Below are 15,411 nucleotides of genomic sequence, written 5' to 3'. Positions count from 1 at the left end.
TGTACATGCAACCCTAGAAACCTTGGATCTATGTTTTCTCTAAATACATGCAAATTTGATTTCCAAGGTTTACAACCTAACTAGCATGTTATGGGGTACTTGTAAGACAAAACTTTAAGTAGAATAACATACCTTTCTTTTGTGGTTGAATGCTTGGAGTTTTAGAGCCTAGCACCAATAGTGTGGATGTCTCAAGTGGTGTCACAAATCACCCAAAACAACTTGGAAATACTTGAGAGAATCTAATGCTTGCTAGAATCGGCCCACCCTTGTTTCTCACACACACTAGTACCAATTCTAGAACCAAGGACCTCTTTATATACTATGGAGGATTAGGGTTACACCCTAATACCCATGACTCTTCATTTACCTAGGATCCATGGGTTAAAAGCTCCATGGACTATCCCTGGACTTCTATATACTCTTAGCCCATCCTAAATAAATCTTAGCCCATTCCATATATATATGCAAGAGTTCATATTTAATTAGTTCCATTTGATCATTGAATTAATTCCATAATCAATTCTTGATCAACACTAATTAAATAATATTAATATATTATAACAAATAATATATTAATGGATCATAAACATCTTATTCTCAAAAATATATCCATACAAATTGTTAGATAAAGTGCAACCCAAATGGACCATGTCGGGTCGGGTCAAGTCATACCAAATATAGTTACGTACTTAGACAACTTATCCAACAAGATATTCAAGATAGTTGATTTAAAGTCCTTAATATAACACCCAATATGAAATATTAAGGCTAGGACCCAACACAATATTTTATAACTTGGAAGAGGGATGCCGTAATCCAAGCTATAGAATATTTGAAGGTAGGCGAATGACGATTCACCAATTTCCACCATGAAAAACGAAATAATTTAGTAGGTTTTAATTGGATTTGAAACTCCTTGATATTTTGAGATTCATTGAACTTTTCAATGGCATGTTTCAATCTCGATTGTGCCCTCTCAGGTTTTGTGACTGGGATGCCGAGGACCACAAAACAAGGTGTGAATAACCATGCAAATATACTTGGTACCCTTAATATTTACCACTCAATCGATGTGTCGGTTAACCACACGCACTCCACCGATACTATGATAAACATTAAGTTACCATTTGCCTACCTTGTTAAATCCATGGTGTGCTGGTTAACCACACACGCTCCACTAACGACTTAAGCAAAGTGCAAAGTGTAATTTCATGGGTTAGCACCAAATTCACATTTTCCTAAGTAACTAAGATTGGGAATTTATAAGAGTTTAGTTACTTAGTATTTATCATTAATACTTTTAATGAAAGGATAATTATAGTCCTTGTCCTACCCGTTCGGCAAACGACCCTCCACCAGTCAAGGAAGCGGTGGGTGAGAGTGGACACCCATTAAGTTGTCATTTTATAGGCAACAACCTTATACCCCCCTTATAGACCGGCTTCGTGAATGAGGCCTACTAACGGTAAAACTGACTCTGTTCTTATACATATATATATTATTAACTTATAATACTATAAAGTATAAGGGTTGAATTTTAACTTTTAAAATTCTAAGGGTTTAACTTGGAATTAAAGTAAACATGAGGGGAAACTTTACAAATTCCAAAACTTGAGGGCAAGTTTTGAACTATTCAAACACTTTTCAATTCCATAACTTATGTGTTTAAAGTAGTTTTAATGAAAAACTCTTCAAGTTCCATAACTTGAGGACAAGTTATGGAAGACTTTAAAACATTTATGAGACTCTCCATTTTTCATAACTTATGGAAATCTTATGAGTTTTAATAATCATAAATGTGACTTTTCATATAACTTGAGGACAAGTTACAAAAACAAATATTATGAACAAATTTTAGATTAATTTGGATTGAAAACATATTATCACATAACTTTTCTATTAATCTAAAACAACTCATAAGAACAAGATAATTCAAATCAAACAATTTTCATGAAATTAGCCTAACCATTAAACTAATACAAAACATGAATCTATTGACAATTATCATTTTATTGGATGAGAATAAACATTACCATAACATCAAAATCAAGTTTTATGAACAAAAACACTTTGTGGTAATGATTCTAATCCAAAACATGCCAAAAAACTAATTTTTTTTTCCACTGAACAGTCACCACCTCGTGGTAAATTTTACCACCTCGTTGTGAACTGGCAGATTCCAAAAAAAATGATTTTTCTAGCAAATAGCATCAAGTTTAATTGAAAACAAGCCTAGTCTCTGATACCACTGAAGGGTTTTGAACATTCTAACACTCCTATGGTGTACATGCAACCCTAAATACCTTGGATCTATGTTTTCTCTATTATACATGCAAACTTGAACTTTCCAAGGTATTACCCTAACTAGCATACAATCATTGATACTTGGGTAATATAAACAAATGAGAAGACATACCTTTTCATGTAGCTTGATTCCATGGAGCTTAAGAGCCTAGTGCCTCAAGTGTGACACCTCAAATGGTTCACACAACATCACCAACAACTTGGAATAACTTGAGAGAAAAGGTTCCTATGCTCAAATCGGCTAGCCCTCATGTGTACACATACTAGTGCCAATTTCTTGAGTCATGGGGTCCTTATATATTGTGGCTATTAGGGTTACACCATGTAACCCATGTCTTTCCATATTCTTCATGCTCCATGGGTTAAAACCTCCATGGAGTATCCATGGGTTACTCCATGGGTTTAACCCAATCATGAAGAACTATGGATCATAAGCCCACTTATATAAGAATGAATGATTTACATAATCAATCCCCATATATTTACTTAGTCTCCTTTTGATCACAAAATTAATTCCAAATTAATTCTTGATCAATACTAATTAAATAATATGATTTCATATTAATATATTAGAACTTATAATATATTAACAAATCATAAATATCCTTTTTCTCAAAAAAGTCTATCCAAATTGTTTCGATGTCATGCAACCCAAATGGACCATTCCAATCGGGTCAAGTACATACCAATTATAGTTATGGACTTAGACACTAATCCAACATGTTGGACCTCATACACACAGATGTGTGTGGGCCCTTCAGATCCACCACAAGGGATACAAATCGATTTTATGTAACATTTACAGATGATTATAATAGATATGGTTATATTTACTTAATCAAACATAAATCGGATACCTTTGAAAGTTTAAAGAGTTTAAACATGAAATCGAGAATCCATTGGGCAGGAAGATAAAGATGCTCCGATTAGATAGAGGCGGAGAGTATCTTAGTATCGAGTTCTATGACTACCTCAAGGAATGTGGAATAGTTTCACAATTGACCCCTCCTATGACACCACAACTTAATGGTGTGGCTGAGAGGCGCAATCGAACCTTGGTGGACATGGTTCGTTCCATGATGAGTCGAGCTTCTCTTCCAATTTCATTATGGGGGTATGCCTTAGAGATTGCCGCCCATATTCTTAATCTTGTCCCAACAAAGAAGGTTTCCAAAACACCTCACGAGACGTGGACAAGGAAAGTTCCCTCGTTAGCACATATCAAGGTTTGGGGTTGTGAAGTTTTCGTTAGACGAGTGACTCACGACAAGCTTGAACCTCGAAGTGAGAGATGTATTTTCATCGGCTACCCACAAAGTCATTTGGATATTTTTTCTACAGACCTAGTGAGAACGTGGTCATTGTAGCACGAAGAGGAGTCTTCGCGAGAGAGAGCTCATATGCAAAGATGACAGTGGGAGTACCATTGATCTTGAAGAGATTCAAGAGTCAAACGATGAAGGAACCTCTGAAGACGCTAGGTTTCAACCAGAGGAAGAGATTCTAGTTGAACCAGTTGACAGTTTATTACCTCTCCGTCGCTCTAGTAGAGTTAGCATGTCACCTGAGTTATATGGTTTCCATATAACTACAGACGGTGATACGTTTATCAGTAATAGTACATTAGTAAATTTGGGTGAGCCTGCTAACTATAAGGAAGAAATGGCTGGTCCTGATGAAGCCAAATGGAAAAAGGCAATGGACAGTGAGATCAAGTCCATGTATGACAATCAAGTTTGGAATTTGGTTGATCAACAACCTGGTCGGAAGACAGTTGGTTTCAAATGGATCTTCAAGAAGAAGACCGACATGGATGGTAATGTACACACATTCAAATCACGACTGGTTGAAAAGTTCTTTGCTCAAACCCCAGGGATTAACTATGATTAGACCTTCTGACCAGTGGCTAAGATAAAATATGTTAGGATAATGTTAGCCATAGCTGCCTTGCATGATTATGAAATTTGGCAGATGGATGTCAAAACCGTTTTCCTTAATGGGAAGTTGGTTGAGGATGTTTACATGAGTCTTGAAACAACCTTGCAAGAGGTTAAGTCTTGCCTTGGAAAGTATTTCGCTATAAAGGACCTAGGTGAGGCTACCTATATTCTGGAGATAAAAATTTTAAGAGACAGAAGCAAAAGATGTCACACCGCCAAATCGGAACGACGGAAACGTCCGGGGGTGGATGACTTCATGTTAAGTATCACAACACATGCATCATAGTAATCAAAGTAACAACAACCATCGTATTGATAATATAATATTTACATTGTGTTCAAAACATTACTTGAAATACATTAAAAGTACAACAAAAGTTAAGACATAAAGCTCCGTCTTCGCAACACCTGAGAGGTACCTGTCTACTAACGTTCCTGAGAATACAAGTGGTTTGAAAAAGTGTCAACATTAAAGTTGGTGAGTTCATAAGTATTTTTTTATAAAAGTATACTCTTTGTTCTTTGAAAAAGTTCGCCTGTTCCTCCAGAAAATCCTATATTTTCTTAATAAGTAATATGATTGTAGTTATTCCTTCTGTGATCATTTAGTGAATACAAATTATATATAATACAGATCGATTAGACAGTTGAATGTGTGAATCTGCCCTAAGCCCACAACCAAACAAGGAACGGGAAATGAGGCGGAAGTCACACATTCCACTGTCTACCGGATCTTTAGTATATATAATCCTAATGTATTCATCAAGTAATCACATAATTAACATTAATGATTCTCTAGTAGAATGGTAACCACAATAGTTCATTCTATAATCACTTAGTTTATACTAACTATATATAACCTAATATCGAACGGACAGTTGAATGTGTGAATCTGCCCTAAGCCCACAACCAAACAAGGAACAGGAAATGAGGCGGAAGTCACACATTCCACTGCCTATCAAATATTATTTATGTATAATTCTGATGTATAAACTAAGGAATTATAGAATTAACCATTAAAGGTCCTTTATGTTATACTAGTTTGATAATAGGTATTAAACCTTTTGTAAATAAGTTCCTAGTTCCATTTACTCAATTGTAAAACATTGTTTTCAGTAATAATTGTTATCGTGTTCAGAAAGTTCTATCGAAAACTGTTTACCTTTAAAATAACGATGTTTACCATAGAAAATCCTATATTTTCTATAAAACCGACTGGTAGTCTTAATCGTTCCAAGATCGAAAAGAACAAGTATAATTAATATACTTACATTAATGATATCTAGTTTTGTTGATAAGTTAAACTGGTTGCAGACTTGTTTGCCCTGAAAACCTGATGCCACGATACTACCCTCCTATGATCACTTAATACATACGAGTTGTATATAACCGAGATCGAATAGACAATTTAATGGGTGAATTTGCCATAAGCCCACAACTAAACAACGAACGGGAAATGAGGCGAAAGTCACACATTCCACTGTCGATCAGATTTCTATTTTATCTAACCTTATTGTATATACTGAGTAATCATATAGTTAATATCCCTTGGGAAAGTTTTAGGAAAAGTATATTACTACGTAAATATATCGTTATTTTCTCCTTGTGAGTTTTATGACCATACTGATTGATATGACGTGAATCGAACGTCGATATCGTTTATGACGTTTGTCACCCGCAGACCTGCCGGTCCAACTGTAGCTACCAGTAGAGGTGAGGGATGTCGATCCCATATAGATCTATACACAAACTCACGCTCTCCCTCCAGGAAACTCTGGTTCATAAATGTAGACTTCCACTGGTACTTAAGTAAGTACACAAAGACACGTCTCACAAACTAGATTAACGACTTTACAAGTAATAATGCAAAAACCTTTTTATAAATAACTGGTAATTTTGTAAAAAGATCCCTTTGTTCCATAAACTATATTTATCATAGTTTATAAGTTTATTTCCATGTTTAACCTGGACTTTGTAAAATAGTTCATATGATCCATAAACTATACCTATTATAGTTTATAAGTTTGTTTCCATGTTTTAACCTGGACTTTGTAAAATAGTTCATATGATCCATAAACTATATCTATTATAGTTTATAAGTTTATTTCCATGTTTTAACAAGTTTCACGTTTAAATTCATATTGACGGTAAGATAACGAAAGAAGTAAAATTACATTTTTAAACACAAGATTTCTTGTGTTTTACTTGTATTCCTCCTCCCCCCCCCCCCCCCCCCAAAAAAAAAAAACAAAAAACATTTAAAAAGCTTGGAAAAATATGGGGGTATGAACTCACCTTATTTGAGTGACTCGATAGAAGATTTGGTATAGGACGTTAGCTCCACAAGTGAAGTCCCGTTAACAAAACGAGTCCTAAACACGATTCATAATATATATATATATATATATATATATATATATATATATATATATATATATATATATATATATATATATACTTATTAATGAATATAATCATAAGAATGATAGGGAATCGAACTAATTTGTAAGTTTAACTTACAAATAAGGGTGTTAGATGCAAAGTTTGAAGGCTGCAAGCTGTTCATGTGCAGCTGTGTGTTCACGGCCCAAGAACACTTGGTGTTCTTGAGTTTACGGCCCAACAATCTTAAAGAATGATGAACACTTGAAGATCCTAAGCAAGTTCCCTTGAAGATTAAGGGAAGAAGGATGATATTTGAGATGGAATTGAGAGTTTTCGGTTGAAGATCTAGAGAGAAAAAGAGTGTGATTTCGGCCAGAGGTGAAGAAATGAGGAATAAATTAGTCAAACTCATATATATAGGGAGGAGTGTACGGTCCGAAGGAGGGTTCACGGCCGAGGACAGTTCACGGCTCAGAAGTGGGTTTGCGGCCCGAAGTTTGCGGCCGAGTGTGCGGCTGCGAACCGAGGTTTGCAGCTGCGAGGTTTGCGGCTCGGGCAAAGGTTCTCAGTTCCTAAGGTTTTCCCTCCTTAACTCACTACACTTTTGAATACAAGGTCCTTACACCTATAACTCCTTACTCTAACTATATTAAGATAATTAAAGAAATAATTTTGACCTTTACTTTATATGTTTGATTTTCATCGATCAAAATTGACTTTTACAAGATTTGAAATTATGGGGTGTTACAAAAGACTAATTAGATAGGTATAAACTAGTTAAATGGGATGACGGTAATATTCATCCAAAACCCACGATTGTTTTTAACTGAGCCTTCTACTAATAATATTATATGAAAATATTCCATTAAACATGAAACAACACACTGATACCACAATTTGAATTGAGGACATGTCTTATTGACATATAATTAAGAAAATTATTTAAACCGTATATTATTTTAAGTGAAAAGAGAAGGAAGATAAGGTTCGAAGAGAAGAATTAGACTAAAAAAATCACCTAACTTTTGTTTTTGTAATTATCTTCTATGGATGTTTTAAAACGTCTAGAGTCCTTTTAATTTAACAAGGATTATGGAGTTTCTTATGATTTTTATTAGCAACTTTTCATATACGGGGAGTACTACTTCTGTGAATTCAAAACCCACGATCTAAAAAAAAAGGGTGACAGTTATATTCATGAAGAATCTCACATTTGAAGTTAGTTCCTTAATTGTAATAACTACATTAAGGTTAATTAATTTATAATTACGTCTTCGCGATTTTTTAGTAGAAACATGAACAGTAAGACATGCATATTCAACCAACATGAATCACGTGATCAAATAGTACTTTAAAAAAATCTTATGAGTAGATAATATTTGTTAACATAGTTATTAGGGGGTGGGTATCAAAGGGAGGACATCTATATATAATTGGTAACGATGTGAGCAAGTAATTCTCATTCAAGTTCTAAAGAGATATGGGGCTAAGTAGTAGAACAGTTCAGATTAAGATCAAGTCAAGCGGTGATGTTTTTCACGAGTTATGGAAGACAGACCCCCATCAAGTTCCCAGCTTGACCCCAACTACCATCCAAAATTGTCAAACCCATGAAGGTGAAGTTGGAACCGTGGGCTCTGTGCTTTTCTGGAACTATTTTCATGGTAAAAAACATATATGCCCCTGAAATCTTTCTTTATGATCTGTTAGCTGCAAATATGATGTAAACTAATTTCTTTGTCCACACAAATACACTTGAAATCAAAGTTTTGGTTGATATATATTTTGTTGTAGATGGAAAAGACCGTGTTTCAAAAACACAAATCATGGAAATCGATGAGGGCAAAAAGTCAATCACCTTCAAGCTACTTGAAGGTGATCTCACGGAATTATATAAGACCTTTATTATACATGTTCATGTAGACACAGATGGTTCAAATAACCTTGTCACGTGGACTGTGGAGTATGAGAAGCTAAACCCTAATGTTCCTGATCCAGATACGCTTATGGAATTTTACGAGAAGGTCACCAAAGACATAGAGACTCACCATCTCAAGAATTAATCTAAGTCTCATCTCTAGAATTAAATAAACCAAAATCTAGATCGCATCAATATGGGTGGCATTTAATAATTGATTTTGGATGCGTCAGATGCTGCATGCGCTATCTTAATTGTTTATCTTATGTTTATTGGTTGTGTTCTATGTAAAAAAGGTGTTGCTTTAATTAATCGTAATAATTTTATATGCTAAAGTTTAATTATGTAGCAAACTACTGTACTTATAGAAATTGGTTTAATTTTTTTTTCTTTTTTTACAGCGAAGGGTATTATTAGTAACTAGTAACATGCTATGACTCTAAGCAAAACTCAGATCCATAGTTGACCTCTCTCAAGCCATCTACCGACTGATTACTATGAATGACGTCCGCTAGCACCTATTTCCATGTTGGTAACTTTTAGGGATGAAAATGATGGCCACGACAAATATAAGCAACACTTCTATTATCACTAGCTAATCATCAAAATATTTGGAAATAAATTTGTTTGCAATTAACATTGATGTATATTTTGTCGCTAAATGTGATCAAAAGGCCCTTGATGTTTCGTCGATAAAATTTGTCGTAAAATTATGATGATATAAGCATTTTGTGATGGAATTCTCTACCCTCATTTTTTTTCATGCCCAGTTGATGCAAATATGTCGTTTTTTCCATTATTTTGCGAGCGTGTTTATGATTTAGCTATAGATTTTCCATTTTCTGTTTATCTTTAACATTTTGTAATCATGGGAACTAAAACGTCCCAATCAGAAGAAAGCATAAAGGAGTATGTTGAAATAGTATAAGCATAAAAGGCAAATAGGAAAGTCAACTAAGAATCCATTGGTTATCTTATCTGGTGAGCTCTTTCTTCCTCCCTCTTGCCCACCACCAACAATTTTGTGGTGTGATAACATTGTGTTATATACTTAGGGTGTTTGGTAAAAAAGTGTATTGCTTATTAGCTTATAAGCTAATAAGTTAGAGTGAAGTAACTTATAAAAAAATTGTTTATTAACGGTTTTTTACTGTTATAAACTATTTCTATCCAAACATTTTTTTTAGCTTATAACTATGTGGACAGCTAATAAGTTAATAAACTCATTTGCCAAACACCTCCTTAATTAGTTGCTCTATTTTTCATCAACGCACAAAACATATTAAGATCGATGTTCATTTTATCAGTGACATTGTGTTTTCTGATACTTTACGAGTGTGTTATATTCCTATGGTTGCTCAACTAGCCGATATTAATCTTACTAAGGGCTTATATGTCCCTCGTTTTGAAGACTGTATGTAACAAGCTTCACGTTGCTCCTGCCGTTTCGCTTGTGAGGGGATGTTGAAATAGTATAAACATAAAAGTCAAATAGGAAAGTCAACGAAGAATCCAGTTGGTTATTATTCAAATAATAAACTCCTTTAAGGAGTCAAACTAGTATAAACATGTAGTCCAAGTAACTCTCGTAGTCTATAAACACTAATGTGCTCTTTACATTTACAATATAATTTACAGTATTAAAATTACTCTCTTTTTTTTCTTATCTACTTTTGCTCATAAACTTGAGAGAGAGAGAGAGAGAGAGAGAGAGAGAGAGAGAGAGAGAGTGTGTGTGTGTGTGTGTGTGTGTGCGCGCGCGCTTGGGCCTAGTTTTGGTGCTTTTTGATGGTTGTCGTTGGAGAGAGAGAGAATGCATGGGCCTAGTTTTGGTGTTTTTTTATGGTTGTCGTTGGTTGTAGTAAGTGGTGGTAGCCATAGTTGTCAACTCGTGACTCGACTCATAAGAGTCACACGACACTAAAAATTATATATAAAAAATATATAACATCATGTATATACAAAATATAAGTTGACTATTTAAGCACATTCACTAATATGTTACACATTAGCTATGTAGGAGTCATACACTCGCAATTCATTGTCATATACGCGTCAAAAAGTATCAAAAGGACACATATATAGTATTTAAATATAAAATAACTAGTTATTTAGTAACGAAGCAAATGACAAAAGACTTATAGTGTTTGAATCATAGAAATAATCTTTAGGATTAAATTGGTCGTCATTTTCATCTTCATCTTCAACCAAAGTTGTCTCAAAACGATCTCCCTCCTCATCATCATCTAAATTCTAAACCATCAATTGTGCTTTTGTCTTTGTTAGACACTTTGTTTAGGTTCCTTGGTCCTACAAATTAATATAAGTAGTATTTATTATTTGTTGGCACTTTCCAAAAGGTTAATACTTATTAGTTCTTATAATATATAGTGAAATCTTAGTGTATAATTTCTCTCTTTCCTTCCTTTTATTAGCATTAGTTCCTTCATCTTCTTTAAAGCATTGATGAACATCTCATCTATGAGATATTTTTGGGGAGACTTTTCGGTAAGCTATTCTGTAACATCCTAATTTTCAAGGCTAGAAATTTCATTTTTTTTTCTAAGTAATCATGTGAAATCATTTATCAAACATTGCTAATATTATATTGATTCATAAAACTGTTACGTCGTGTCTCAAAAACATATCATCGGATAATAGTAATAATCAGAGTACAATCCCAGAAAACTCGATGCGGAATCATGTGTGAGGGTGATGTGCCGCTACCGCGCCAGCTCGTTCCCCTTCGCTGAAGAGGTACCTGAAACAAAACTGAAAACTGTAAGCACGAAGCTTAGTGAGTTCCCCCATCATACCACATACCATATAAACACATAACATACATACTGCCAGGCGTATCTGCGAGCCCAACCTACCCCTTCGGTCCTCTCGACCGGTGCCCTTGCCTAGCATATCTGGGTGCTGGCCTACCCCATCGGTCCTCTCGACCGGTGTCCTTGTCTAGCATATTTGGGTGCTGGCCTACCCCTTCTGTCCTCTCGACCGGTAACTGGGGACTATTTCACCCCCACTACTACCATGTAATATCATAATCTATCTAGCATAGCTGGGTACTAATCTACCCCTTCGGTCCTATCGACCGGTAACTTAGGGACTATCTCCCCCTACTACCACCACTATCACATAACATCATATCATGTTAGCACATAAAACATAACAGGTAGCAGCAAACCTAGATGAATATCACAAAGACAAACATCTAACGTACATCTCCTACTAGTGGGCTGGCATTGTGGCCGTAGACCCACTGCTACTGGAAGGTAACTCACCTCGATGTCGCGTAGAGTCTGCACTGATCTCGATGCGGAAATCGACTCTCCCCGACTCCTCGATCCCTACACGACAGCTCTTCCAAGTTATCAACTCATACTCATACTCATACTCATACTCGCAACCCTTACAAGGGTCAACCCAAACCCAATCAACGTCCAAGTCAAATCCATGGTCAAAGTCAACTTTGGTCAAAGTCAATCATCTGGTTGACTTGACTCGCCGAGTTGTTCTACCAACTCGTCGAGTCCGTGTCCCACTAACCCGATCCAACCCCGACTTTACTCGTCGAGTCTAGCAAGAACTCGACGGGTTCTCCTTCATCCAATCCATCGGGACCATCTTCATCCGACTCGTCGAGTTCATCCTCGAACTCGTCGAGTTCATCTCCTTCCTATGAATACATCCAGTCTATGACTCGCCGAGTTGTATGAACAACTCGTTGAGCTCATCTTCAAAGGTTGGGAGATTGCCTTGGACTCGCTGAGTCTGTTCACACACTCGCTGAGTCCTATGATTCTCATGTCCCTTTACGCGTCCAAACAACTAAGGGGGGGTTTTTCCATCCTAACAACTAGTCCATCCACGGAAGGGATTTGGGGGTCAAAACACTCCGGCTCGCCGAGTCCCAAGAACGACTCGTCAAGCCCAACCTTGACCCTTACTATACAATCGATTTAAATGGGTCCTAACACTTCAAAATCATAGATCTGGCCTCCTAATGTCCATTTTACACGTAAAGCTCCAAACTTGGTGCACATGTATGGGCTCTTTGGCTCAAAAAGCCATAAAAGGTGTTCTACAAGATGCATGGGGCTCTCATGGCCTTAAAGTTGGCACCTTTATGCCATGAGGCCCCTCCAATGACTCAGATCTGAAGTCAAGATTCCATGCACACCTCACAAATCCGAAAATGGCTTGGAAAGCCCTAAATGTACCCAAAGTCCAAGCTTCTAAGAATGAATAGCACATGGAAGACCAAGACAAGGGTGGTTTACCTTGATTGAGCTAGAAGTGGACCAAAATCTATGGATCTCTAAGCCTCAACTCGAACTCACAAGCTTCCTTCTTCTTCTCACGCTTCACACTTCACTAAATGCACCAAAATGACCTTAGAACACACAAAAACGGCTAGGGTTTCGATATACAGCTCTCTAGGAGTGATAAGGGCAATGGAGGCTGAGATAAAGTGTTTAAATAGGGTGCAAACCCTCAAATTTAGGGTTTCACCCCAACAGCACCTACTCGCTGAGTCAGTCTCCGACTCGTCGAGTAGGTCACTTAAACTTCCCGCGGATCCCGTCTCTACTCAACGAGTTGGGCCATCAACTCGTCGAGTCCCAAAGAAAATACATACAATCCTTGAATAAAATACATACCAGGAATCCAGTGTTACAAATCTCCCCCACTTATTTTAGGCTTCGTCCTCGAAGTCTGCTGCTGAAATTGGAAAAAGCTCGGGGTAGTGCTCCCTCATCTCTTCCTCCAGCTCCCAAGTCCATTCTGATCCCTTGCGGTGCTGCCATTGCACCTTCACCAGCTCCACCCTCTTGTTCCTCAGGTCCTTCGACTTCCTGTCGAGGATCGTCATTGGCCGCTAGATGTAATTCATGTTATCATCCACCTGAATGTCCTCCAAGGGTACCACCGCCGAGTCGTCCACCAGGCACTTCCGTAACTGGGAGACGTGAAACGTGCTGTGAATCTGACTGAGTTCGGCTGGCAGGTCCAACCTATACGCCACCTTGCCCACCCGGGCTACAACCCTGCAAGGTCCAATGTACCTGGGGCCCAACTTGCCCCGTTCTTGAATTGGATGACGCCTTTCCAAGGCGACACCTTCAGGAGGACCATATCCCTGACCTGGAACTCCAAGTCTGATCGGCGCTTGTCGGCGTAAATTTTCTGCCGACTCTGAGCAGTCTGTAGCCTACTCCTAACCTGCTGAATCCTATCTGTCATCTTGAGCACCACTTCGGTGCTCCCCATGACCCTCTGTCCGACCTCGCCCCAGCATATCGGGGTCCTGCACTTACTCCCGTACAACATCTCGAAGGGAGGACGACCGATACTCGCGTGATAGCTGTTGTTGTAAGAGAACTCAGCTAATGGAAGATAGGTATCCCAGCTACCACCGAAGTCTAGAACGCATGCCCGCAGCATATCCTCCAAACTTTGGATGGTCCGCTAACTCTCACCATCCGTCTGCGGGTGGAGCGCTGTGCTGAAGTGCAGACGAGTACCCAACTCGTCGTGAAACTTCTTCCAGAACCTGGAAGTAAACCGCACGTCTCGGTCCGAAATCACCGAAACCGGCACTCCGTGCCGAGCCACTACCTCTCGGATGTAGATATCAGCCAACTTCTCGGCCGAGATGCTCTCCTGGATCGGTATAAAGTAGGCACTCTTGGTCAACCGATCCACAATGACCCAAATCGAATCCACTCCCTGTGCCGTCCTGGGAAGCTTGGTGATGAAATCCATAGTAATATCTTCCCATTTCCACATGGGAATGTCCAGTGGCTGCATCTTGCCGTGCGGCCTCTAGTGCTCGGCCTTGACCTTCCTGCAGGTCAAGCACCGCTCTACATACCAGGAGACGTCCCGCTTCATGCAGGGCCACCAGTAATCGGGTCGAAGATCTCTGTACATCTTTGTTGCCCCGGGATGAATCGAGAATCGGGATTTGTGCGCCTCCTTCATCAGAACCTGGCGCACACCCCCATGGTAGGGAACCCGTACCCTACGATGTAGAGTCAATAATCCTCGATTGTTGTAGTCGAAGGAGGAAACCTGTCCCACCATACGCTCGCTCTTCCGATGTTCCTCCTTCATGGCCTCCAGCTGGGCCTCTCGGATCTGCTCCAACAGTGGAGTCACCACGTTCATCCTCATGCAGATGTCTCTGATCGGTGCTGCCTTGCCGCTGAGTGCATCGGCCACAACATTGGCCTTCCCCGGGTGGTAAAGGATCTCACAATCATAATCCTTCACCACGTCTAACCACCGACGCTGCCTCATGCTCAGGTTCGGCTGATCCATGAGGTACCTCAAACTCTTGTGGTCCGTGTAAATGGTACAACGAACCCCGTAGAGGTAATGACGCCAAATCTTGAGGGCGAAAACAATAGCCCCCAGTTCCAAATCATGCGTCAGATAGTTCGCCTCGTGAGGCTTCAGCTGCCTCGAAGCGTAAGCGATAACATGCCCTCTCTGCATCAATACCGCTCCCAAACCCGAGATGGACGCATCGCAATATACTACAAAATCCTCCATGCCCTCCGGCAGGGCTAAGATTGGCGCCTCGCACAATCTCTGTCTCAACGTCTCAAATGCAGCCTGCTGCTCAGGCCCCCAGCGAAAGACAACGGCTTTCTTAGTCAGTCGGGTCAAGGGTACGGCTATCTTGGAGAAGCCCTGAATGAATCTCCGATAATAGTCTGCCAGTCCTAGGAAACTCCGAATCTCAGATGGAGACTTCGGAACCTCCCATCTCATCAGGGCCTCCACCTTGGCCGGGTCAACCAATATCTCGTTCTGGTTGACAAGGTGCCCAAGAAACTGCACCTC

General features: G+C 38.7%; 1 protein-coding gene across 1 annotated transcript; it reads left to right on the top strand.

Moving 5' to 3' along the window:
- The first annotated feature begins 8,060 nt into the window (after window positions 1-8,060).
- On the top strand, window positions 8,061-8,894 carry LOC145166430 (kirola-like). The gene is made up of 2 exons (XM_079085407.1): window positions 8,061-8,296; window positions 8,427-8,894. The coding sequence occupies exons 1-2, from the start codon at window positions 8,113-8,115 to the stop codon at window positions 8,693-8,695; spliced, it is 453 nt and encodes a 150-aa protein (XP_078941533.1). The 5' UTR covers window positions 8,061-8,112; the 3' UTR covers window positions 8,696-8,894.
- The last annotated feature ends 6,517 nt before the right edge of the window (window positions 8,895-15,411 follow it).

Source organism: Lactuca virosa, chromosome 3 (genome assembly GCF_052849685.1).
Source record: "Lactuca virosa cultivar CGN04683 chromosome 3, Lactuca_virosa_CGN04683_v6, whole genome shotgun sequence".
NCBI classification, from domain to species: Eukaryota; Viridiplantae; Streptophyta; class Magnoliopsida; order Asterales; family Asteraceae; genus Lactuca; species Lactuca virosa.
This window is presented reverse-complemented; position numbering and strand designations above follow the sequence as displayed.